This window comes from Neolamprologus multifasciatus, chromosome 20, assembly GCF_963576455.1.
Source record: "Neolamprologus multifasciatus chromosome 20, fNeoMul1.2, whole genome shotgun sequence".
NCBI classification, from domain to species: domain Eukaryota; kingdom Metazoa; phylum Chordata; class Actinopteri; order Cichliformes; family Cichlidae; genus Neolamprologus; species Neolamprologus multifasciatus.
In genome coordinates, this window is record NC_140458.1 from 34,410,204 (window position 1) to 34,436,212 (window position 26,009).

General features: G+C 41.1%; 3 protein-coding genes across 4 annotated transcripts; all 3 read left to right on the top strand.

The window, feature by feature from the left end:
* Nucleotides 1–1,070: 1,070 nt before the first annotated feature.
* On the top strand, nucleotides 1,071–26,000 carry LOC146495432 (homeobox protein Hox-C4a). Its single transcript, XM_085145786.1, has 4 exons — nucleotides 1,071–2,084; nucleotides 17,216–17,257; nucleotides 20,240–22,404; nucleotides 22,913–26,000. Exons 3-4 carry the CDS (start codon nucleotides 21,969–21,971, stop codon nucleotides 23,272–23,274), a joined length of 798 nt encoding a protein of 265 aa, XP_085001912.1. The 5' UTR covers nucleotides 1,071–2,084; nucleotides 17,216–17,257; nucleotides 20,240–21,968; the 3' UTR covers nucleotides 23,275–26,000.
* hoxc6a (homeobox C6a) lies at nucleotides 2,082–10,007 on the top strand. Of its 2 annotated transcripts, none has more exons than XM_085145789.1 (2): nucleotides 2,082–7,836; nucleotides 8,306–10,007. In XM_085145789.1, exons 1-2 carry the CDS (start codon nucleotides 7,440–7,442, stop codon nucleotides 8,614–8,616), a joined length of 708 nt encoding a protein of 235 aa, XP_085001915.1. In that variant the 5' UTR covers nucleotides 2,082–7,439; the 3' UTR covers nucleotides 8,617–10,007. The 2 variants fall into 2 exon arrangements, with proteins under 2 accessions (XP_085001915.1, XP_085001916.1); XM_085145790.1 differs by having other exon boundaries at nucleotides 8,309–10,007.
* Nucleotides 10,101–13,246, top strand: hoxc5a (homeobox C5a). Its single transcript, XM_085145791.1, has 2 exons — nucleotides 10,101–10,957; nucleotides 12,187–13,246. The coding sequence occupies exons 1-2, from the start codon at nucleotides 10,483–10,485 to the stop codon at nucleotides 12,393–12,395; spliced, it is 684 nt and encodes a 227-aa protein (XP_085001917.1). The 5' UTR covers nucleotides 10,101–10,482; the 3' UTR covers nucleotides 12,396–13,246.
* Nucleotides 26,001–26,009: the final 9 nt, after the last annotated feature.

The following is a 26,009-nucleotide window of genomic DNA, read 5'->3' on the forward strand; positions in this document are numbered from 1 at the left end:
CGAACTAACCTCTTGTTGTGCTTCTGACCTCTTTTATTTTAACAAAATGAATTAATAAATATAAATAAATAGTATTAAAGGGTAACAACATAACACAGCCTAACGAAGGAAGACAGGACGAAAGCAGTGTTCAGGCTTTTTATGCGAACATTATTCGCAAAAACGTAAACTTATTCACATTAACTGGAAACTTATTTTTCAATCAAACATTCCCATTTCATCTCAATCCAGACTGAGTCTTTCACGTCTCCTCTTTTTATGGCTTTCCCCCTAGCAGTGACTTTTTTTCTCTCTCTCGGATCAAACAGTGTTGCGCCAAAGCGCAACCTTTTCATTCATGGTGTTTATTTCTCTGTTTACGTGCGCTTTGTCTCTAGAAAATTTCCGGAAGTGTCCCTTAGTCACAGCTATCCAGCATCCCGTATTACCCCTTTGTGTGAATGTGTGTGTGTGTGTGTGTGTGTGTGTGTGTGTGTGTGTGTGTGTGTGTGTAGTTTTAACAGAGGGTTGACATTACCAATAAAGTTAAGTGTACCTGCTGTAAACTTTATTGGCGGTGGTAAAGACGCGGCTCGGCCTGCATCTTTTGTGTGCCTCAGCTCCGTGTGGCGATGACGGCCTGCAAGGACAAGATGCACCACTCAAACTAGTAAGTGAGGGAAATTTTGTTGGTTATTTAGCTTGTAGAAAATGCGCTTTACTCGCCATCAAACGACATATCAGGTGATTATTTCAAGGCGAAGCCAGAGGACTTCCTGTAAAAGGATTTACGAGATACAAAGCTGCGTGTTAAATTAAATAATACGTCTGCTGTTGTTCTCTTCATCCTGATCCGTGTCTCTCTGTTATTACGCAAGTATTAGGATACAGTATATTTGCTGAAGGTCAAGAAAAAACCACCCAACCGAACTTTTTATGCGTGAGGAATTTTACGCGCAACGATTAGATATTTTGTTTTCTTTCTGCGTGTGCTGATGTTAGCTTTCATTAAAAGTTTGCACAACATTTGCAGTGTATGTATATTTCCTTTCATAAGACAGTGTTCTCTTTTCAAGCTCAAATCTCAACTGCTTTTCAAAATGTATATTTTGTTACAAATGACTTGCAGCAGGCGTAATTTTTGATATTATGCTTGCACCTGGTGTGTCTGCGTATTTGATATTGGATGTAAGGTGCAGATTATCCTGACATCTGTTTGCTTCCATATGAGAAGCACAGGCCCTTATATGGAGGTAGAGTTTAGCCTAATTGAAGTTTAATTAGTTGCGTCTCCGTCGCTTTCTCCCCTACCTCGCCTTCGCACTCACAAGCTTTTATTTTCTCGTTCCAACTTGTCTGGGGGACATCTTGGCATACAGCTCACCCACCAGGGGAACTGTCATATTTTGACACATGTCTGATATGTGACATATGGGGAATTTCGCTGCCATGTATTATATTATTGGTGGTTTAGTTTTGTTCAATCGAAAAAAAGAAGAAGAAAAAAAGAGAGGAAAGACAAGATGGGTGCAAACATTCCTGGTTGTTAAAAGGAGAAATTTACAGCTGAGTAATAAAAGTTTACGACTGAATCCTTTCTGCCATTGGCTGAAGCGAGCCACGTGGCACAGGCGCTATGAACATGAACTTTATGCTGTTGTCTATTCTCTGGTCCTTCCCCTGTATCAGCAGCAGACTAAGCTGGGGCGTAGAAACATATTATTTCCCTTTATTGTAATATTTAAAGAAAAAAAATGCTGCACAGTCATCTTGGCACTGCCGCGCGTGTTATTCACTCGATCCCCGACTTCCTGACAGAGAGATCTTCGGGACAGTCGCCGCCTCTACCAGCCGCTGCCTGCGTTTATTCCCCCACCGGAGGCAATAAAACCACTGGGACAGCAAATGGAAGAAGAAAGCCTGCTAGAAAAGACTTTTCCCGGCAGACACCCTGTCTCCATAAGCTGCTTATCGCCGGAATGTGAACACAGCCAGCAGCACAGAGGAGATGTGCGTTGTGTTGATATATCCCACTCGCCATCGTGACCCTTCAGCTGCTTTGTTGGACCACAGTGACGCTCGAAATAGTGGAGAGCCTGCTGGGGGTAAGATTATGCACTTTACTAGCTGCTTTTCTTTACTGTTTAATGATCTGTTTCTCAATCGGCTGGTCCTCGTGGCGTCGAAATGATTGTGAAAATTATGAGCGTGTGAGATCATGAGAACTGAAGGTGTCTATTCAGTGTAGTTGTGACCTGACCTGTAGCCTGGGAGGGTGCTGAAGCCCGGGGCGGTTGTCATTATTGCTTTCTGGCTGATGTGGCAGCACCTGTGTGGGTAGTGGCTGCTTCAGCCTACACCCAGTGTGTATTTTTAAAGGCGCTGTGCCAACCCGATGTAATTGATTGCCTTGTGATAGTAAACTTTCTCATCACTCACACAGGCCCTTCTCACCAGGCAGTGACGAATGATATTAATTTCTGGCTGATGTTCTCTAATTATGGTTTGTTTTCATATCTGCTGCCACACGTTTAACCCAGTTTCTGCCAGAAGCCTGCATAACATCTATAAGCAATTTCACACACCCCTATGTCACACGCACACACGAGAAGCACATAGGCTCACAGTATGTACACAGTGACACACTGGTGTCTCCCGGCAGTGCCCCCTAGCGACAAGAGGCGTTATATGTGGAAGTGGGCGGGTGTTGAGGCTTGATGTTTATGGCTGCTGGTTTTCGGCGGCGGTTCACTGCGGATGTCAGCTGATACGCTGCTGCTAGCGAGTAACTGCTCGACCTGACACCGAGGAGTGTTTCTGATTTGTTGTTGTCACTTTGGAGAATGAGATTCGTCTGTTTTATTGTTTTCGTTTTAGCCTGATGAGATGAAGTGATTTGTAGAAGATATTGCTTTGTCACATAAGCACGCCACGACATTCGTGATAGTTAACATTTCATTTTATTTACACCACCGGCAAAAAAATAAAATAGGACGAGTAAGTAATAAGTTCAAAATTGTATCAAATATGCACAATATCAACAACACCAAGAGCAATAGCAGTGGACATTTAACAGTAGCAAATGTGGCGTCATAAGTGGGACAGAATGAGTGTATACAGTGCATTGTTTATAGCATATTGTGCATGAATGGTGGGACATTGCATCATATACATTTCACTTCCCCAAATTTCTTTCAAACACGTCTAAAAATACTAAAACAATGAAATAAATGTATTGATTAAAATAAATCCAGATCAATTATTTTACGTTATTCTGGACTTCATATGAAAAAAACACAGAATGAGGTTAAAACTCGTCAAGTGTGTGTGTGTGTGTGTGTGTGTTTGTGTGGGAGAGACAGAAACCACGAAAGCCTCAGTAAAAAAACAGAAGGATAATGAATTGGAGTATCAGTGTAAGACAAAATATATACAAAGTGTATCCAAAGACATCTTAAATAACACGGTGTGTGTGTGTGTGTGTGTGTGTGTGTGTGTGTGTGTGTGTGTGTGTGAGACTGCAGGCTGTGCATTTGAAGTTTGGCGATGTTGTTTCATCAAAGCTTAGCTTGAGGAATTGTCCTCTCTTCTCTGTGTGGAGACTAAATATTGTTTTATGTAATAAAGCGACGTGATCTGTTTCTGTCTCAGCAGTCCAGCGTTTCAATCTTGTAAAATACAATTATTGGCAAAGCCTCGTTGTGAAAGCCTTTAAATTCTTATAACCTACTGTTAAACACGTTGTTTGCTTTTCCCTTATGAAACATTGCTGTTGCAATGGATCGTGTCCGCTGCTGCCCAGCACTATGCCTGCAGAAGAGAGAGAGAAAGAGAGAGGGAGAGAGCGGAAGAGGGCCCATTTAATAGATGCCATTTGAGTTGTTAGGTAAATCTTGGTTGAAATAATAAGGGAAAACCACAGCCCATTGTTTTGCCCTGCAGTGTTTTTTAAACCCAGAGATAGGCTCGCATTAAACTCCATGAAGTCATGAATCTGTCCGCATCACCACATTTAGAACCTCACTTACAAATCCCGACAGGACCAAAATTTTGCCTACTAATGGCCATAATTTATGATGTGTGGATCAACATGCGCTCATTGGGCAACAGCTTCCTGAGTGCTTAACGAGCATAAAGTCGAACACTTCCGGACATTAATTGGGCTAGCCAGCGATGGTAAAGTGCTTATAGAGGGCTTTACATTGTTAGTATGAGAATTACTCCTTATTAGTAAGGTTAGAAGCGGGGGAGAGGAAAAAGCATCAGAGGATGACCAGACTTTGCCCCTCTTGCTGCGTTTTTAATCATGGCCGATAATGTAGAAATTTTAAGGGTCCCGTATAACTAATGCTGAGTGATGTTGTGATGTTGGATATTGAAAGCTGTGTTTAAGAAAAAAATAGAAGCAACCGTAGATGTTGATGGGCCATGTTGTGCTGCAGAGCGCAGCTATCAAAGTTAGGCCTTCAGCACAAGAACACATCAAAGCGTAAGAATTAAACCAGTGTAATAATAATAATAATAATAATAATAATAATAATAATAATAATAGCTTTGTTTATGCCTTCGCTGCGCATCACCATATAAAACTACAAATTCAGGGCATATAACACTGAGGAATTAATTATGAATGATCTTTATTAATTCCCATGGTTAGAAACAGGATGTTAGGGTATTGATAGTAATTTATATTTTTACTTTTCCAGCGACGAACTTTTCCATTCGTCGCTGGACATAATGTTCTTTTAAAAATTGTGGAAACGCGCACCAAACGGTTCCTCTCCTCCCTGCATCAAATGCCGTGCGCGTAATTTGCCTCGCGGGCCGCAATAAAACACTAAAACACAAGGGAAAGAATGACCTTTCTAATTCTGCACACTGACACAAGCTCTGCTGCATTCCAGTCTCACCAGTCCACACATTGGCTTTACTGTTCAGCTTTTATTTACAACCCAAAGTTTACAGACCGCTCTGTTCTCCGTGTGTGTGTGTGTGTGCGTGTGTGTGTGTGTGTGTGTGTGTGTGTGCGTGCGTGTGTGTGTGTCTCTGTAAATAACAATAAGGAAAATCTGTGGTTGGGAACTCAAATAATTCGAGTGGATTTTGATGGAATAGAGATTGCTGAAAATTGTGTTAATCTGAAACGCTTTGCAGTGTGGAATAAATTATGCCGACTACTTGGTGACGACAGCAGAAATGGTTAAACAAAGGAAAGCTTTCACAAATCTATTGCACATTCCGTTTCTGCCACCATGAGAGCGGATTGACTAAAAATATGATATCACAAACTTCAATTTTATTTGCGTTTTTGTTCATATTTACGTTGGTGGAATTCAAGTTCCAGTCAAAGTGGGGGAACTGACTTTTTTTTAATGTTTGCAACAATTTGGTCTCCTTTGAAATTACACCACACTGAAGGGTAGAAGTTCACTAAACAAACTGGGACCCCGAGTAGTTTACTTCTGCTATAAGTGTTGGTTTAACCTCCGTCATCAAGTGATTTCGTTTCTTGATATCAAACAGAAGAGGGGAAAAAGAACAGTCCCAGGACGGAAATTTAGGAAAACTGCAGGCTCCAACTTTTGCGCTTTATTTGCCTCAAATCTGTGCGACGCGGATGTCACATATGGTCACAAATAGTTGAAGGGAAACTTTTACTGCACCGGCTACTTCCTTCTCTTTGTTCTTGTCTCTTTTATGGGCTATTCAGGATCCCAAACAACAGAACAAACAGTGTTGCACGTTTAGGCTGCACGAATTCACTCCATTGAAGAAATCAATGAGGTGAACCAATAGGCTGTTGCAGCCAGTGGGGCTGCGTTTAACACACATTTTCAATAGCGTTATTGATTGTTGTTGTTATTATTATAATGTTGCTATCTGATTCGGTTTGTTTAAATTTTTAAAAAAAAAATTAAATTAAATTAAAAAACAAAACAAAAACCGGCCACATTAATTTGGAAAACTACTTCGAAAGCACGTGTGGCGTTTTAGTTTTAATTCATCTGAAAAGTTTTTATAAAATGAAAATTAGCGCACTGCGATCTCGCCTAATGCAGATTTTGGAGGCAGCTCGTTTAGGTCAAAACACGTGATCAAGTTTTTCTAGAAATCTGCAAAACGCCTCTAAAGTAATTTCCAAACCCATCATTTGGTGCTGAGATAATAATCGGTTCCCGTTTCCTCTGTGTGTGTGTCACAGGAATGTCAAAGTACGATCACAAAGAGAGAGGAAAAAAAGAGACTGGAACATCTGCATAAGCATTTTAACATGCTGCCTATTCCATTTTTTTGCTTAATTAATTAGAAGTAAAGTGTTCTTTGTTGTGAGTTTGAACAGACTATACCTGAGAAATAGCAGTGAGCACTGATGAGCAGCTTTGCACGATCGCACAACTGATTGGATTCTTTTTTCAAGATGGTGGCAGAAGTCATCTTCACAGGAGCATTTTTTTCATTCTTTTTTTCCCCTTTCTGTGCCATACCTGTCCTGCACGCGATTTTGTCTTTGCTTTGCCTCCACATGCTGTACGGTGCTTTTTTGATTCTTAGCGGGAGAGGTTGCTGCCTGTGTTTCGAGGCTTTGCTGCAGAGATAGTTGTTGGTGAGCTGGGGAACGTCACTTGTTTTATTGCCCTCACAGAAGACAGACCATAAACGCATTCTTACCACCGACACCCTCCCCCAGTTCACTGCAAAAGCATGGAAATTGGAAAGTCGTTGATATGGCTGAGATAAACAGCAGTGTCTGTTGTATTATGGAATAAAACTGGGTATAGGACACACACATGAGCACACACGATCACTCACACGAGAACTTAGTATGACAGCTCATGGCTTTGCATTAGTAAACAGCTTTAATATCCGTCTTATTTTTTCTATTGGTCACTAGTGAATGGGCATTTTGTATAATATTTCACGTGTTTTTAATCAGAATTCTCCATCTCCTTCCTTCCTCTGAATGTAGTCTCTGTCCTGAATGACATTGGCCACGCTTTCCATCTTGCTTTCTGCTTAAACGCCACATGCTCATAAACTTCAAGCCAAAAACTTCTCACTCAGTCAAGCTGTATAGTGTGCCACTCCAAGTCTACGTTGTGTTTATCGACATTTAGCAGTAATGTTCAAGCTCTGAGCTAAAAGCTACAGTTTCTCCTCAACTCCTGCCTCTCAATTGGTTGAGAATGGTCAGCTGACATTGTCATATTGTCTCTCACCGAGCCAAGCCTCGGCTATAACACTCGGGTTTGTGCGTCTTAACCGGAGATTGGAAATTAATAATATTGAATCCTCAAAGTAGCTCACGTCCAGTAACAGAGGCAGAAAGTCGAGGAAAAAAGAAGACCTTGGAGAAAGGTGTGGTTGGTTGACACAGAGGGGAAGGAGATTTACTGAGAAGGAGATTGAAAAGAGACCGATAAAGAAGTGGGGAGAGTTGGAGAGAGGGTTACAAGCAAGGTATGAATTCTTATTTCGCGAACCCGTCGCTCTCCTGCCATTTATCCGGTGGTCAAGATGTTTTGCCTAACGTACCCCTAAACTCCACCACCTATGACACAGTTAGACATTTTTCGTCGTACGGTGCCGCTGTGACCCAGAATCGGATATATGCACCTTTCTACTCTCCTCAAGATAATGTGGTGTTTGGGTCTGGCAGGGCACAGTATGAGTATGGATCAAACGTGTTTCTTCAAGACAAGGACGTGCTTCCCAGCTGCAGACAAACAAATATGGGACTCAATACACAAAGCCACATTGCTCAAGAGTACAGTCTGGATCAAGGAAGAGCAGCAGCTCAGGAGCAGAAAAGTAACATCCCGATCTACCCGTGGATGCAGCGAATGAACTCACACGGCGGTGAGTTTTACTACGACAAATAAATTAAGGAAATGGGCCAGTTTTACGATATGTCTTACCAAGAGAGCAAGTTACTTTTTATGGCCCCATAAAACATTACTGTATCCCCTCGACTTGTAGATGGGCCTTAACATGTGCAAACAAACAGCTTTCATTTTAAGAATGATATAGTAGCCATAATCAGTAGAGTGAGATAGAGAGACTACTTAAGAAGCTTTAATAATTTTAGATAATACAGCAAAGATATCCTTTGAGATATTTTTTCCCTTCCAGTTAAAATGCGTTCATTTTTCTCTGTGGATTTAGATTGCAATTATGAATCTAACAACGAGGCAAAAAAAACAAAACAACTTATGCTCAGTTGCCTCCAAGTATGAACAGACTCCAGGCAGAGGCACGTTTTATTTGAAATCCAAACGTGACTTCGCGCTGTTAACGCTTAAATGAGTGACTTTACTTTGTCTCCCAGCAGGAGTCGGCTACGGGACAGACAGACGCAGAGGACGACAAATATACTCTCGTTACCAAACGCTTGAGCTGGAGAAGGAATTTCATTTCAATCGCTACCTGACCAGGCGCAGACGCATCGAGATCGCGAATGCGCTTTGTTTAACAGAGCGGCAGATCAAAATCTGGTTTCAGAACCGACGCATGAAATGGAAGAAAGAGAGCAACCTGACCTCCACGGTGACAGGAACTGAACAGACAGGAGCGTCTCAAGAGCAGGAACGCAATGGCGCAATGGAAGAAGGGAAGGATGAAGACAAGAAGAAAGAATAGCTAAAATAATAATAATAATAAAAAATTATAAAAACCACACGATGACCATTACAAACCAACATAACTACCTAAAAATCTACATGGACTCGAGAGCGACTTCACCGCATGATTGCTACCACGCAGCTCTCCCCAATTTTATTTCGTGTTGGACCACAGGAGGGTTGTTCCTTAGAAATCCAAAATGATTTCTGCCACAGTTTGGCCGCTGTGTTGTGTGGAGAACTGAGGGTTTTTTGTTTTTGTTTTGTTTTTTATTGCAAATATCACACTTGTATTGTGGAAATAAAAAGAAGTATTAATTTCTACATATCTTCCTATGCCAGGAAATCTGTATATTTACCTACCCCCCTCTCACACACCCCATCCATCACTGTGAATCTCTTTGATCACCTCACTATAATTCAGTGTTGATCTGACTAAACTCATTACTGTACATGCGCATTCCATGGAGGCGAAAGAGCGGGCGGACACTTGATCACAATGTAATCTATTACTTGAATCGTCCGCAGGAAAATGGGCCCTGCATCAAACTAAAAGTAGTAGTCTCCAGTCCGAACACACACATGCACACACAGACATAAACACACACGCACACACACACGCGCGAACACACACAAACAAACAAAACTCATAATGTCTGTACATGATAAAAGTAACGGTATATAACGTAAATCCCGTGGAAACGTAATGTGCATTTAGCCGCTTTGGTAGACGCTGCATAACATGAGATCATTGACCATTTGACACGACATGCTTCCTCGTGAGATAGATTTGTACACTAGTAATTCTTCACCTTTGTTTGAGAGTCAAACATTAATGTTTTGTCATAACTGTGTATCACGGAATAAAATGTTTGTAAAACTTTCACCTTCGTCTTGTCTGTTTCATGAGTCAGATGAAGACAGGTCTCTTAAATACGTAATAAAAATACGAAGAGATTTCCTAAATACGCACTAAACCTGGACTGTGAACGTTTGCTATTTCTTTCTTCTTTTGCTTTTCTTTAAATTTGAAATATTTTATTTTTATTTTTTATTTTTGTCGTGGCCTGTTTGGTCAGGAGGCTGTGTAGGCAAGAAAGGGAGAATTTGACGTTAAACATATATTTTTAAGCAATTTTTATTTCTCCAAAACATGAGACCTGTTTGTTCGACGCCGATATTGGAATGGCCAACACGGTATGGCACTGGAGTTAGCTACTGTTAAGCTACTGTTAAACACGATAACATCCCCGTAGCTGTCGTAATATAAACTCCCAACAACGTTCAAGTCCATCCGCGTAGATATATTTTAACCTAGCATTATTATTATTATTATTATTATTATTATTATTATTATTATTATTATTATTATTATTATTATTATTATTATTATTGTTATTATTATTATTATTATTGGTGATGGTGGACTGGCAGCGGGTCCAGGGCACAGAGCTGACCGGTCTTGACCGTCTTGCCCCATACCAGACACCAGATGACGCTCTTGTCTTACTGTCCTGCCCTTTTTGCGCTAAAGATCCCTGCCTGGTCCTCAACAACCAACAGCTCAAAGTTTACCGGACACGTTTCTCCTATTCATCAATATCCCCATTGAGTATCAAAGCCAATTTATGACTGGCCAACATGCGCACGTGATCCCGTACAAATACCCCATATTTGGGCAGCCCACGTCGGATCAAGAATTAAAAAAAGATACCAAAGCCTACTCCACCTATAAATCCTGGATTATTTTTTAGGGCAGACAGCTGTGAATTTTCCAAAAGCGGCAACAAAGAAAAGCAATGATCAACAAAAACAAGGAAATACCCGCAACGTGTAGCCCGCAGCCCTGTCTAGTTTAAAAAGAAAGTGTCGGTGGTAGTTTGAAATGAGCTCTGTTGACAGCTCCAGTCTCAGGCAAACAAGCGAGACAAGTTCTCCTAACACTATGTTTAGTTTCGATCTATCTGGGCGCGTGTCCAGCCATTATGAGGGTGTTAATGTGAACGGGATATTCTCTTGTCCCGTCCCCACGACCTCTGTTCAACGGGAGGAGATGAAAACTAGCCTGCGTGGCAATACGGATATTCCACTCCCGTCAGGACCACAAATAACCATGGTCTCCAGTAGCTCGTCTGTGGACGCCAGCGGGCTCAGCTACGGCAGCAGTAAGCTGCTCGGACGCGGGGCTGGCAGAGACCCGGAGAGAAGCGCAAAATCCGGCGGCAACATGAGCCAGGAGAGCGACAGAAACGCGGATAACACGCAGTCCGTGAAACGAAACACAAACGTGAACCAGCCTGAGGATAGTGAGCAGCGACCACAGATTTATCCATGGATGACAAAACTGCACATGAGCCACGGTAAAGTTTGCATATTTTCTAAAGTGCAGCTAAGATGCTTTCCCTTATTCACTCTTAACGCTACAACACTTCTTTTTGCCCGTTCCAGTGTCCCTCTTGAGTTTTATAGGCCAAACGCAGGAAATAATAAAAACTCGCGGTCATAAATTTTATGACAAAGGCATCCATTGCTCGTAAACCTGCTCTGTTACGGTGAAGATGTGATCTGCGCTGTGATTTATGGTGGCATAATTGGATAAGAGAACAAAAATGCGATAAAACTATGGAATAATATTACAAATGCAGCATTAAGTATTAGTTTTTGCCATGCTTCGTTTATAGACTTGGTCTAGCTGTGTGTTTTGCATCAGCACACACACTGCGAGAGAGAAGCTTTAGCCTTAAATTGAACTCTGTCAAACACCAATGCCCTGACCCAATCGTGAACTTTTCACCTCTAAAAGATCTGAATAGGCATGCTTCTTCTCTATGCCTTCAAACCCCTGGCGTACTGTTGAGGCAGCGAGACGTACAAGGAGCACATTTGCTGCAAAAGATGCTGTTTTTATTATGAGCCTCCATATGCAAATATCTAGAAACACACTGCGGGGTTGTTGAAATAATTTTATTTTTTCCAAAAGCACAACTCTGTTGCTTTGCACGCATGTACCCACTGAAATCTGAAAAAAGTATCTGGAAAACATCACTTTCTTCAACCCACTCCCCCCCCCCTTTTTTATAGTTTACATATCTGCTTCTCCCCCACAACATCCTACTCCAGTGCATCGTTATTAAACCGAGGCCAGGGTTTTACCGAGAGGCCCACATATTTTTAGTTATCAACTTCTAAGCATTAAATCATGATAAGATGCATTAAGTAATATTTTGTATTTTTTATGTTTTGCTGTGAAAGGATTAAGTGGGCCCTCTTCCCCTGCACTGAGTATATTTATATTAAGGGTCTAGTTAACCATCCTTATCTGCATGAACATAAATTTTTATTGCACAAGTCCACAGTAAGTAATATCAGGTTAAAATTAGGTTATATAAAGATTTTTGATCTTTTAAATGGGGGTTGAAGGGGATTTAAATTAATGGATCCTTGCTTGTAGTGCTTATGGGTATCCAGGCTTTGTAATAACATGTAATAGTAATGAATGTAATGATATTATTAGCCTATTATTTATATTCCACTTATTTTTTTCCACTCCAATGCTGCTGAAAGCTAACTTATTTTAATACCACTTCAGAATCGGAGGGTAAGCGGTCCAGGACCAGTTACACCCGCTATCAGACTCTGGAGCTGGAGAAAGAGTTTCACTTCAACCGGTACCTGAGCCGCCGCAGGCGCATAGAGATCGCCCACACTCTGTGTCTAAACGAGAGGCAGATCAAAATCTGGTTCCAGAACAGACGAATGAAGTGGAAGAAGGACTCAAAAATCAAAGTGAAGGAGTAAAAAATGGCATCAGCGAACGCGGTGCATGCAGCACGTTTTCAGCCCCTCACTGCACAATGCTGGAGTGCCGCCTGACCTTCGGATGAACTGCTAGGAGCAATGACATCATGACACCGCTCTGTGTGCTTCATCACCAATTATGTGTCACTTGCTGCAGTTTGGGACCTAATGTATTGAATATCGCTCACTTTGATCAATCGGTTTACATTTCTAAATTAATTTGCTGCCCATGCGATGATAGCCTCACTTTACTGCACGAGAGGAACAGGGGGTCGAGGGTGAGCTGGAACCGTCCCGCTGCAAAGCTTTGGTCTGCAGTACACTGAAAAGGTGCACACAAACACTAAAAGAAGAAAAAAATAAAATGTTTTTAAATTATGTAAGCGAGAGATAACCTGAATAGCTCCCAACTTTATATCACCATGCATCAAAGGGGTCAGTGAATCAAATAAAGTCAAAATAAATACTAATTCTGACTTATCGGAAAATCCTTAGCAACAGTTAAGTTGTCTTACAAATACTACTTCTCTCCATTTTTTTCTTTTTCTTTGAAATTGACTCTGTGACATGTTGCATTTAGGATGCTGTTGAATGTGTGCTCAATAAGCAATGTCGTCGTGAGTGGATTTCGTGTGAAGACACCATCCCTGTTGTCTGTCATATTCTTGTGACTCTTGAATCATTATGTACAATTCAGTGGCTGTTTGTGATAATGTTGTAATGTGCAATGGAACAATTTCTCTTCCCGCCTTTGTAAACTTAAGGTGCCTGATTAACACTGGGCCTACAATAACTGATAGATGGCCTGTTCGTTGATTGTAACCAATAAAGACTCATTAAAAGTAAAGGAATTCCCTGCTGTCAGCATGCACGTTTATTATTATTATTTATTATTATTATCATTATTATTATTATTACTATTTGAAACACATTTCGAGGGTTGGCTGGCGGAATCCAGTTCACTATCAAAGCCATTTATAAATGCGTTGTCCCATTTGAGCCACGAAATCAACAGATTTTCATTGACTCACAAACGCGCTCGGAAGTCTAAGGCCCCCATAAAACTTTATTGCCCCCTTTCTCCAGCACTCCACCACACGCACTCAGTTTCCTGTTTTGTCAGGGAAGGAAGGGACGCACTTGCCTGTGATAACACTCACCCACGACACAACGTGGATGCAAAACTTTGGTTTCCTGTGACCGCACACTGGCGCGTCATCACCGCTGAGGCCATATGGCTACTTTTGTCATGTCGCCTTCCTCTTTAATCGTGCTATCATTACACTGCTGTTAAAACATCGCTATGTGCTAGCATAGCGGACATAAAATCACGCCATTGTTGAATGTAGCGGCAGTTTTAGTAGAAGAAGTGGCGTGACGCAGAATAGCCCAAGGTTATGAGGTAATTCTGTCTAGCACTACTTAAAGAAAATAAAAATCAACTCACCTCTTAAACTAATAGCTTCCTATTGACTTCCTTGACGGTTATGAGAACCGGTCAGCGCAGCGTCCACTTTCTCTGCGCTCTGTTGGGCCTAACCTATACATGGACAACGCATTCAATCCCTTTTTGTATGTCTTTCTTTTAGGGTATTTTAAAGTTTACAAGGTTACATATGCCAATTGCCTCAAGCAGGGCCTGTGAATGGTGCATAGGAAGCACGTGGTGTCATTTAAGTGGGTTTTATGGCCTGGAAGAGCTGACAAACCTTCGATATATACACATCATATATAATCTTAACTGTCCGGAATCGCAGCTGCCTGCTTCCCCTTATCGGAGGAAGAAAGGGCTTTGTGGCAGTGAGGATGCAGTACCTTTCTTTGGACTGTGTAGTCGAGTGGTGCGGAGGACTGAGAGCTGTTGCAGTAAGTTGGTTTTTACTTTGCCTACAGGCCTGCGAGCTGTTATCTCACTGAACTGCGTAGTTGTTGTTTTATATCAGTGTAACTGAATGTGTGACTGTTAAACAGATTAGAGCCAAAATTGACGCTATGGACTAATTCGCAGCGAGTATTTATGAAGCTGTGCCATATTTTTTAAGCACCCGGAAAAAATGATTGTTTTCACACGTTTTATTGTATCTTTGCTCTTTTTTAATATTCAAAAAGTGTCTCTTATGGATATATCGATCACTGATATTTTGTGTCAAGGAGCCACATTTTAAACCATTATTAGCTTTTTATTTGAAGGCTGCTGCATTTTATTCTTGGCAAATAACAGAATATAGACCTGCGCATATTTTCATGCGGTGGATGTGATTTGATTCAACAGTTTGCTTCTTAATGTCAGAGTGAGAAATATATATATATATATATATGTGTGTGTGTGTGTGTGTGAGAGAGAGAGAGAGAGAGAGGGGGGGGGGAGAGAAAGGTGACTGTGAGGAAAATGCAAAGTTCAGGCAGAACTATCAAAAATAATCAGGCGTCCCGTCTCACTAACCACCACACCCTCTCTCCCTCTCATTTCCAACACCCCCCCTCGTACTCTTACCTGCATGTGAAATTCAGAAATTCTAAATAAAAGCGCCGTGGTTTCAGACGCTTGGATGGAAGAAAATGCGCTTTTTTGAAAATACACGCAGCGTTTTGAAGCATATTTTGTGACATTTGTTCTATGTTGTGCTAAAAAGTGGCTCTGATGGTTAAAAGAATGCATTAGTCCACAAAAAGAGGCTTATTACTGCAAAACCACCTGACTACCATGACTCGAAGTTCCTGTTTGCACTCATCAGCCGGTGTTCATATTGTTTTAGGGTCATGTCTGGGCCAAAGGAACAGGCTTGAGTCAAAGGCGTTTTTGCAGTTCAAATATGCCATTATCCAAACTGAAATATTACGAAAGGCAGCACTAGCGTTAGCTCGAGGCGTGCACGTGCATGTTTTACAGAAATGTGTTATCAGTCTTAAAACTATGTGATCTTATAACCTAAACGAGTTGCTGCTTTTCTTTAGGCTACATTATTTTAAAAACGTCCTAGAAAGTCAAGCTGCTCTTTCTTCAATGTGTGAAACTGCGAATGGATGAATCTAACAGTAAGACTTTTTGGGTGTGTTCAGCTAAGCTGTTAGACACAAGGTGAAGCAGGGGTTTACAGGCCGTAAATGCTGCATAATGTGGGAATTAAAAATCACAAAAACAAAGTATTTGAGTCAGCTCAGAGTTTCGAGGCTTTAGGTTGTGCACAAATGCACTGAAGGCTGACCACTTACCGCTTCTCTCCAGTCCTGGCTTTACAAACCTATTTTTAATATTTTCTTTATGTGGAATACGTAAAGTCTGTCCTGGTTTGCTTTCAGGTGTGCAGGGGAAAAATTATACACTTTCAATAGGGGGCACTGTATAACACGCTGCTGTGTGAGTGACACACTGCGGGGGCAACGTGTCCACGTCAGGGCGTTGTTAGTTCCTCTTTCTTCTCATTATTATTTTTTATTTCCTCCTTTTTTCAAAAGCAATTTCGTTGCTCTTTTACGTAATACAGACATTTGTCATATCCCATTAACTCCCATAACTATCGCACTAAAATGAAACAAAACAAAAGGAAAATATTTGTTTTCCTGCAGAAATGACTAGTAAATATATTTTTTCTTTTACAATAAATTAGAAACAAATATTAACGTGTGTTTTGCCACATTGATGGGGCTACAGGGCGCTTATTACAATCGAAATAATTTTAATCTCAGTGCTTTTTAGTCACTTTGAATTAAAGGCCTGGTTTGACCTCACTAAAACTAGGACAGACCTTTCCAAAAACACTCTTATAGCATCACAATAAAAGTGAAACGGCACAAACATCCGTTTTCACTGCCATGTTCTGAGCTGTCGTATTCCTTTCTTTGACCTGTGGAGCTGACATTGTCATCATTCAAACCTCGGAGGTCATTTCCGGGTGAACACAAACATCCTTTTGTCTGAGCCCAAATAAAAACCACAAAGTCCTATTACATCGTTTTTTTTTTTGTTTAACTGAGCAAGAATTTATTTACAATGTGAAGACAAACTAGTTGTTTTTGTTTTTTTGAATTATTATTGATTCTCCGCCATAATTCCACATGGCTCTGGAAGTCCAGGGATTTCTATTCTTAGAAAATTACAACCATAACGGTTGTAAATTTACTTTTACTGTCTGAAAATGGCCCGTCCTAAATTTTCGCCCTCGGTCCCAGTTCTGCAGCAGCCCTGCACATGTCAGAGCTTTTCTAGGACAGCCTCGCTTAAGTAGATAGCAGAGGATGTGAGAGGCAAAGGGACGGACTGACGGGTCATTAGGAAAAAAGGAAACACATGCAAACAGTTTCTTTCTGTATTTGAACTTTGAGTGATTTACTGTAGGAAACACGAAGGAAATCCTTATAATGAAATACATTTGTGGCTTTCGATTGTATTATATAATCTCCTTTTCATATTTGTATGTGGCCAATTTATATATTTAGATTTATTTTTAGATTATACAGTGGCTTTTTAGAATTGGAGCAAAAAACCGGAAATCTGGTACGGACACCGCATATGTTTATGCCATCCTCAAATGCGTGATGTCCGTGACAAATAGGCTGCTTCGTTAATTTAAAGAACACTGAGTAACATTTTCTTTATATTCTTTTTTTGTTTGGGGGGGGGGGTCTAATACATGTATTAAAAATAAAATATTAATTGAACAAATGATAAAGCTAATTTCTTCCTCGAGAATTTTATTTTTGCAGTTTGGGTGCAAAAATTCATTTTGTCACTTAATGAGGAAATTTTTTATGGACCTTTATGAACCATTTTGTCATGATTACCCTTTTAATTCTTTTCGTTCTTTCTCTCTATTTTTCAGGCATTTCAACGAGCCAAAGTGAGCGAGACTGCGGATTTAATAGTAAGTGTTACGCATTGCCCCACGCTTATCTGCCTACTTTTATTTGAGAGTAAAGCTTGTCTGGCGGAGTTGCTTTTTCAATGACACCTTAATATCTGCACTTCCACTTAATTTATTCAGACACTCTGGTGTCTCGTTTCTTACGATTTCAAAAATTGGACGCCTAAACAAAAACTCCAACTTAAGATGGAATTACCATCCTATACTCTCAACTTCTTGCAGTGCCAGTTAGCCGGATTTAACTGCGCAGTGAGTCTTATGAACCACATCATTGCTTCAAACGCAACCAACTGTTTATAGGAGGAATCTCGTTTCTGAAACCGCCTCTGCTCCCTTGGCTGCTGCTTTTTTAAAGAGCATTCATATCCAACTAGTCTCCAGTCTGTCTGCACTTCATTAAAACTTTTTATTTTAACTGGACGATACAGCTTAACGTTATTACACCTGGGGAGAGTAAACGTGGAAAGGCTATTAGGTTAAGAGTTTGATTAAAAGCGCATCGTAACCGTTTTCATCAGGGAGCACAATATTGCTGCACTGTCTGCATCCAGGTCAGGTACTCGGCCACCAAATTAAAAAATAAAAAAAGAAAAAAGAAAAAGAGCAGCACTGCGTGGACAGAACGACCTCCACATAGTTTTGCACAGATTTATTTTGTTTACATATGTACATGTGTGAACACGCTTGTAAGGCTGTTATTTTGCAGGGGAGGAAAAGGGAAAGCTTAATTTCTCAAATGAACAAATGAAACATCAAATTAGTCTGCCTGAGGGCCTCATTTTTTGTACTTCTACATTATAACTAGTTATTGAACTAGGTGCACGATCTGAAAGCCATTTGTGGGGAGAAAGAATTCATTGCTGTCTCTCCATCAATAATCCTTGGCAGTGAACTATTGGAACCAGTCAAACGCGAGGGGTGAAACGCGGGTCAGGCTGTCTAACTAATATTAAAATGCGTCCTCCAGAGCGCATGGGGCGAGAGGGAGTAGGTGGTGTGTATGTAGCTCCTTTCACACTGGTTGTGTGCACGACAAACAGCATGTCTTTTGATGAGAATATGAAAAAATCCAAATGAATATGAGTTAGATTTTTTTTTGTTACCACTTCTCGGGAGTTCACTGTGTGTTGGGGCGGGAGGCTTTGTTAATCAATTTTAAAAAATCAAATTGATGCGCGGGATGCTGGCGGAGAAATATGTAGATTGAGATGTTTTTTGACAGTGTTTGAAGCACCCTGTGCATCACCGCTCTAATCAATTCCATTGATTCACAATCTGAGCATGTTTGCTGTTTTTAATAACCCCGAAACAGGTCACATGTCTGATATTGCATTTTTCATCCGAGGCTTTTCTCATTAGCTTCCAGAGTGGCAGCAAGAAAGGTTACCGAGCGGTCAGTATGGTAATAGCAAGCAGAAGAAATGGTTGGGAACAATGGAAACTTATTTTTCATGTGTGCTGTCACGCCGTCCCTTTGTATCCTTCGTGTTTGTAGCTGAATATTCATATAGGAGGCACCTCAAAGGCAGAGGCTGAATGTTGAGAAAAGAGAGCCTTTCTGTTCTCTGCGTACGGCGTCTTTATGCTTTGTGTGTGTGTGTGTGTGTGTGTGTGTGTGCACTCACGGATATTTTATTTTTAGAGAAAGGACGTAAAATGTGTGTTCCCTTGCTTGTAGCTGTATCCACAGCAGGAGTGGGGTTGTTTGTAGCTTTGCTTCTTGAATCCTGATAAACAGAATCCGCTTTGACGCACGCTTTCTGTGGTATTTCCACTCTGATGCTTCTCGTGACACGACTGTGAAATGCACGATAACCTGCTCGCCACAGATATTTGCCCGGCAGATGACCTTTTACAGTGTCTAACCTAAAACACATTAGTTGTCTACATGTATACCCTGTAGAACCGAATTTGTGTGAAGTACAAGCAGTCGCAAATACGTCTCTACAGGAATACATGGGCAACTGAAATACCACGCCAGTCGATGAATTGTTCTGCATCTGCTTCCCTTCACGTCTCTCTGGCATTTTTTCTTCCTGCTTTTGCATATACAAGCATCAACGATGATACATACAGCCTGCATCCACCCCATCCACGGGCTCTGGCAGAGCAATAACGCTGTCACAAAGTGTATTCATAGCTCAGACAGCCACAGATTGTGTAGGTAGGCCACAGAGAACGTGCAGTGTGCGGCTACTACTGTGTCAGACCCTGTAAAACACGTTAGGAACCAGGGGTCGTTTAAAAGTGACTGATTTACGGCTTTTATTGCTCTATAAAACGCCTCTAACATCCTCACTAGGGGTAATAGAAATGTCGTGCGCATTCTTTACAAACAGTACAGCCGGAATTATGATAAGCAATTTCACGTCGTTTTTAACCGTATTATTTAACTGCTGCTGTGAAAATAGATGCTTAACTTGTAATGTGATGGTTTGAATGGAAATATATCATTGTATTATTATTATTATTATTATTATTATTATTATTATTATTATTATTATTATTATTATTATTATTATTATTATTATTATTATTACTCTCCACCTGAAGACATATATGTGAAACATGGGGGTGTCGAGGTGATAGGGAGGTTAACTTCGCTCTGTCTGCCTACAGCTGACTCTGAGAAAACAATGGGAAGCTTCCAGCACATGACAAGTTTATACACCAGGCAGTATCAGTTTACAATAAAACAACAGACCACCAGTGCTGTATGCCTTGGCTCATGGTCAGTGCTTCAGCCAGGGTTAGCATGCAACATTTTCAGTGTGGATTATCCCAAAGGCTGCTGAACAAAAGAAAGTGTTGTAATACTTTCAGTGTTTGTATTTTACTGTTTAAATTCTAGTTTGAAGCATCGTGTAACCATGTTTGTTTCCTAATCATCGGGATGTTGCATTCTGCAATTCTTCTTCAGCACTTCTTGTAGTTTCAATGGCCCGTCTCATCTGCCTAACAGTGTTGTTTTTCCTCACATAGATGCTGTTCATTGATTGTTCCTGCGCTTTTATTTGGGCCATTACAAAGCTCAGAAACATGTGCACCAGGTAACAGATAAGGGCTTTTTCAAGCTGTAAAACCGCAGTCAGAAGAAGAGGGAATTAGCACCACTCAAGATCACAAGGACTGGTGGCTGATTTCTATTTACACGTGTCGTGAATTGCTATCCTGCATTTGGGACAGATGTTCACTTAGAGTGTGTACAGCAGACTCTCTTGTCTGCAGCAACTTCACAGTGACACAATGCTGGTCCTGCAGTTAAATCAGCAGCTCATTACACCCTCTGCTCTGTGACATAATAGTGATGTAGTTTCACTGCTGGCTGGTTTGTGAGCTCCTGGTGAATGCTTCTCTGCAGGGTTGTGTGCCCCTGATCTGTGACATCATATTAGTGATATTATGTAAGTTTGATCAGTTGGATGTTTGACGCCTGCTTAGCCCACATTTGTGTTGCAGTTTTGTTGTGTCTATGACATTTTCGTCTGTGGCACGTCAGGGTTTATATTCAAATTTGGATTTATGCAATGTTTTGTTTTCTATGGTTGCTTTGTTGTGTTGTGCCTTATGGAAGCAAAGGTTAGAGATTAAAAGAGTTTAGCTTTGTCTTTCTGTAGGACAGAATAGAAGCACCATGGATGCACTCTTACAATCTTTTATGTTGTAAAGCATTTTGCAGCTTTTGTTCCAACAGATTTTGGCTGCTGTGACTTTAAAGCAGCAACCTCAGATACAGAATCCTTCTGTAATTCAGTCCCAGTCTTAATGCTTATACTGGGATATTCATAACTGAACCATTTGTATCTTTTAAATCTTTTTTGTTATATTTTGTAATATACTGTATTATTTAATTTAGTTTAGTTAGTTACTGTCTTGGAGCTACTGTGGCCACATAATTTCCGCAGGGATTAATAAAGCATTCTGATTCTGATTATTCTTACCAATTTTCATTTAAAAGCTGAAGAAATCCATACAAATGTGTAGTCTTAAAGAAATTAATATGGATTCGAAATAGATAGACCTAAATTTCTCATTGTTGAAGAACCTGCCACTGAGGCAAATTGTTTCTCCTTGTCCACTTCTGTCCAGCACCACAAATGATCAGTCTTCATCTCCTCCAAAGCTGGAGAGCATTCACCTCTCCACCTCTCCACTGACATTCATAATCACGATGTCCTACCTGTGTTACTGCTGAAATGTTTTATAGGAAAGAAAGAAAGAAAGAAATCCAGACTTTATTCTTAGTCTTGTGAAGAGACCCTGGGCTGTGTCACAGCTGAAGCTTTGTTGTCAGAGACAGTCTTTGTTAATCAGGTGTTATAACTAACGCAATGGTTTGTTGTTGTACCCCATCCTTGTCCCTTTGAATAATTGAGACCACTGTATTTGCCTGTTATATTTTTTCCTTGGTCAGCAACTAGCTACTAGTTTTGTCCCCAAGATCAATTGCCTTGGTAACGCAGCCAGAGAGAGAGAGAGAGAAAGAGAGAAAGAGAGAGAGAGAGCGAGAGAGAAAGATTTGTGCCCACAATGGCGACTGTAGGTATGCTAAATACCTCTGGTTCCTTATCCGGGAACTACCTCTTACCCTGCTATTGGGCCATTGGGTCACGTGGTAAAAGTAACTTTACAGGGCTGCTCGCAAGTAGGAGGGCTTTATGGAGCAGAAAAACGACAAAGCTAGAAAAATTATTTTCCACTCCAGAAATTAATGATCATGAGCTCGTATTTGATGGAGTCTAACTACATTGATCCGAAATTTCCTCCATGCGAGGAATATTCGCAAAATAACTACATCCCCGAGCATAGTCCAGAATATTACAGCCGCGCAAGGGACACTGGCTACCAGCATCACCATCAGGAGTTATATCCTCCGCGGGCGAGCTACCAAGAGCGCCAGTTTAACTGTGCAAGCATCCCTGAACCTGACACGCCAAGGGGACATGGAATACCCCATTCTGCGCATCTACTGACAGGGAAAGGGCAACCTGCTTCATGTGAAACCCCACAGTTGTCCATGTCCCCCGCCACCCCACCGGCCGCAACCTCCGCCTGCAACCAAGCTACCCCGGAGCATCCAAACAGCACAGCCTCCTCCAAACAGCCTGTGGTGTACCCATGGATGAAGAAAATTCACGTCAGCACTGGTAGGCAACTTGTGTGTTTATGTTCCCTGCACTCCTCATGCTCCTCTCTCCCCTTCCCTCCCTTTATCAGTCCCTCTGACTCCCATCTCGTTGCCAGCCCCTGCTCCGATAGCAGGGAAGCCTTTGAAATGGCACAATTGAGGCGGATTTACGACTCGGCATTGGTAATTACACCCACCATAAATTTTATAGCCGAGGTATACTCAGGGCAGCCGTATCACCATGTGGCTTCTGCTGTTATGTATTGCGCGATGGAGAGAGGGGGAGAAATGAATAAGAAAAAAAATCTGAGCTTTGTAATCTTGCATTAATAATTTAGCTCATAGTTGGATGTGAGTGTCCTCTCATTACGCTGAGAAGTTCTTAACTTCCCATTTAAATTTCTCAAACAGCTAAACATTCATAACCAATAAATCTTTCCAGCCATATCTCAGTTGAGGCCATTCTTGTTTACCCCTCCTTTCCTCCGTTCTCTGTCTCCCTTTCTCTCCTCTTCTCCTTCTTCCAGTGAACTCTAGTTACAATGGGACGGAGCCCAAGCGGTCTAGGACAGCATACACCCGGCAGCAAGTCTTAGAATTGGAGAAGGAATTCCACTATAACCGATATTTAACTCGGCGGAGGCGCATCGAGATCGCACACACCCTGGTTCTCTCCGAGCGGCAGATTAAAATCTGGTTTCAAAACCGCAGGATGAAATGGAAAAAGGATCACAGGCTCCCGAACACCAAAGTGAGATCCTCCTCCTCTTCCTCCGGGTCCAACACAAGCTCAGCAGCCGGCGCTGTTGCCGCTGCCTCGGCCACTAACACCGGGGCCCCCGACGAACTTACCGGAGCTCAGCATGGCGAGGATATTACCAGGTTATAAAACCACGAACCATTACTGGGGGTAGAATAAGAACTGGTTATTTATAGAACACTTATATATTTTGTTTTCGTAGCTATCTTGTGCGGTTTCCTTTAAGTCCAAAGTTATATAAAATGCATGTTATATAGCATGGATTACTGCGAATACCGATGAATTATTTTTACGTGACACAGGGTTTAATTTATTTGAAGTTCAATTAAAATGATGTTTTTTATTAAAAAATGTTTTGAATGAAGGATGAAAAAGTAGAAAAAAAATATACATTTTATCAAAATGTTATTGTGGGCCATTCTTTTGCCCTGCTGCCCAAGGTGAAATGCACAATCTATTTATTTCAAACAACACTGGAAGGAAATCACTATAATAATAGTTATTTTTGGTATATAAAAAAAGAAAGCTGGAACACACCATTGATCTTGAACTTGTATGTTTAGGAGAATAACAATGTGTGAATTACCTCGTGTATTTCAGAAACAGGATTTTTCTTTTTTCTTTTTCATTTTTTGCAATTTAGTTTTGTGGTGTTGATGTTGTGTTTTAGACCGTTCAAAGCAGATTATTGTGAAATGCAATAAACGGAGTTTAGTGTACTTGTGCTAATCATATTGGTCAATAAAACAGTGAGTGTCTACTAGTTTTAAATACGTTTGTTCCAAGTTCATTTTAGGTAAGGTGAGGTCTACTGTTGCAAATTGGAGAAGCTCCTTAAAAGTGTACAGATGTGTGAATACTGGACATTTCACGAGGGAAACAAAAATCACTGTGTTTTTAAACTGTGTTTGTCAATCCTGCAGCTCCCTTTTTTGCGTGTTTATATTTGCAATGTGTACAGACACTGAGTGTGTGTGTGTGAGTGTGTGTGTGTGTGTGTGTGTGTTAAAGCTTCACTCATAATGGATTGAAGTTATTTCTAAAATATGAAAATGAAATAGTTTGCGCTGTGCAGTATACGTGCAACCTCATCAGTCTGAAGGGCATTCAATTAGACAAGCCACTGAGGCCCTCCAGTCCACGCTGCACTGCCTCTGCCACAAAAGAAGCTACTCGCTTCCTTCGTCCTGACTTGAACACAAAGATGCATGCGTTTAATTTAGAGTACATTTGCAATGTGTTAGAGATTTTAGATTGTTGTGAAATTATTCATTTTGTAACAATAGTGGTTGCCCTGCTTTTCTATAGTCCTCTGCGCCATGCGACTGGGTTTTCAAATGTGAAATGAATAAAAAAAAATAAAGTCGTGATCTGCCGATAGATTCAGTATAATGCGTCGTGTGGTCTTCGTTAAATATGTGAGTGAAGATGCTGATGACGTACACTAGCTTACCTTTGTTTTTGTTTTTTAAACATTTTTTTTAAATTGATCTAAAGCGGTGCCCTCTCCACAAAAGGGAATGCTGTTGTTTTCTTGTCTGTTCACTCTTTGACTCTTGCTTGTATAAACACTTTGGCTCATTTGTCTGCCGACTCCCCAGTGGGCAGTTTGCCTCCGTAGTATGCTGCAGCTCGCGAGACTGTAGAAACTTCAAAAACGGCGCTAAGGCGTCTCTGTGCAACGTCATCGTGCGACTTTCATCTGGCAGGGGGACCAACTCACTGCAGGACTCTTTGCTGCTGAAAACCTGCTGGACTGATGCAATAATTTGAAGAAAGTCTTTTTAACTGAATCAACTACTGAAGTGCCTGAAGTGCTTTCATTTTGTCTCCCATTCTTCCCCCCATTTTCTTTTTTGGAACAATTTTGGGAAGAAGGATTTCGGTTTAAAAATGGCTTGAGTCCAAAGACGCGCAAGAATTTGATAGATTATTGAAATTGTGACATGAATAGGCCTTATAAAATGCCTCGCGTAGTGGGAGGCAAAACAGCACAAAAGGATGAGGTATTTTCCATCATCAATCTTTCCCCATAGAGCTTTGTGTTCTGTTCTGCAAAACAGCTCTGACAACAACCAGTTTTGATCTTATCAAATATTATGTAGACGGGGTCGCATCCTCGGCCACTTTTCTTTTTATTTGACTGCTTTTCCCACAAATGTGAAAGTTAAGTTGGACTTTAAGCTGGACCAAAGAGGTTCAAACCTACTTCTTGGACAGGGCTTTGGATAGGCAGTAGAATAGTGGTGAGACGGCGCTGAAAAATGAATCCAGAAGCCTTTATGTTGCTGGACAGATTAGAGAAATTAATGTGCTCGCCACAGTCCCAGCATCCCTCCAGCCTCTTTCTAGGCCCTGTCGCCTCCATGTCGCGAAGCTGAAAAGGTACTTTATTGAAGTTTGGGGGCGAAATGGTAGAAGGCCGAGTTCACCTCGGGGACACATTTTCTGTCCCATTAGGCTCATTTCAGTCTGGATGGCCGACCTCTCCAACCCTGTGACCCAACTCACTCTCTATACGTGTACCTTCTGTGTGCGCCCTCGCTGGTCCCCTTCAGCCTCGGCTTTCTTTTCTGCGTTGTGCCGATAGAGAGGCCTGCTGCGGGGGATCACTCAATGTGTTTCTTCTTTTGTTATTTTTTGTTTTTGGGGGGGCGACACTGGACAGGGCTGAACTCTCGGACAGTTCTCTTCCTTGCACTCAGCAGAATTGCAGGATTATCCACACAGACACCTTCTTTAATTTAACAATCTTTCGATCTCCCGTGAAGTCGTTTCCAATTCAAAGTGGCAAAGTTTTGTGGTAACCTTTACTGCAGTTAATGGAGTGGCAACATACATATATAGATTTACAACATTTTTTT

Excerpts from the sequence above, each read along its gene's own strand:
- hoxc5a (XM_085145791.1), top strand. The coding sequence starts at position 10,483 with ATGAGCTCTGTTGACAGCTCCAGTCTCAGGCAAACAAGCGAGACAAGT. Across the intron at positions 10,958-12,186 it reads AAAACTGCACATGAGCCACG|AATCGGAGGGTAAGCGGTCC; the intron begins GTAAAGTTTGCA and ends ATACCACTTCAG.
- hoxc6a (XM_085145789.1), top strand. The coding sequence starts at position 7,440 with ATGAATTCTTATTTCGCGAACCCGTCGCTCTCCTGCCATTTATCCGGT. Across the intron at positions 7,837-8,305 it reads GCGAATGAACTCACACGGCG|CAGGAGTCGGCTACGGGACA; the intron begins GTGAGTTTTACT and ends TTTGTCTCCCAG.
- LOC146495432 (XM_085145786.1), top strand. The coding sequence starts at position 21,969 with ATGATCATGAGCTCGTATTTGATGGAGTCTAACTACATTGATCCGAAA. Across the intron at positions 22,405-22,912 it reads GAAAATTCACGTCAGCACTG|TGAACTCTAGTTACAATGGG; the intron begins GTAGGCAACTTG and ends TCCTTCTTCCAG.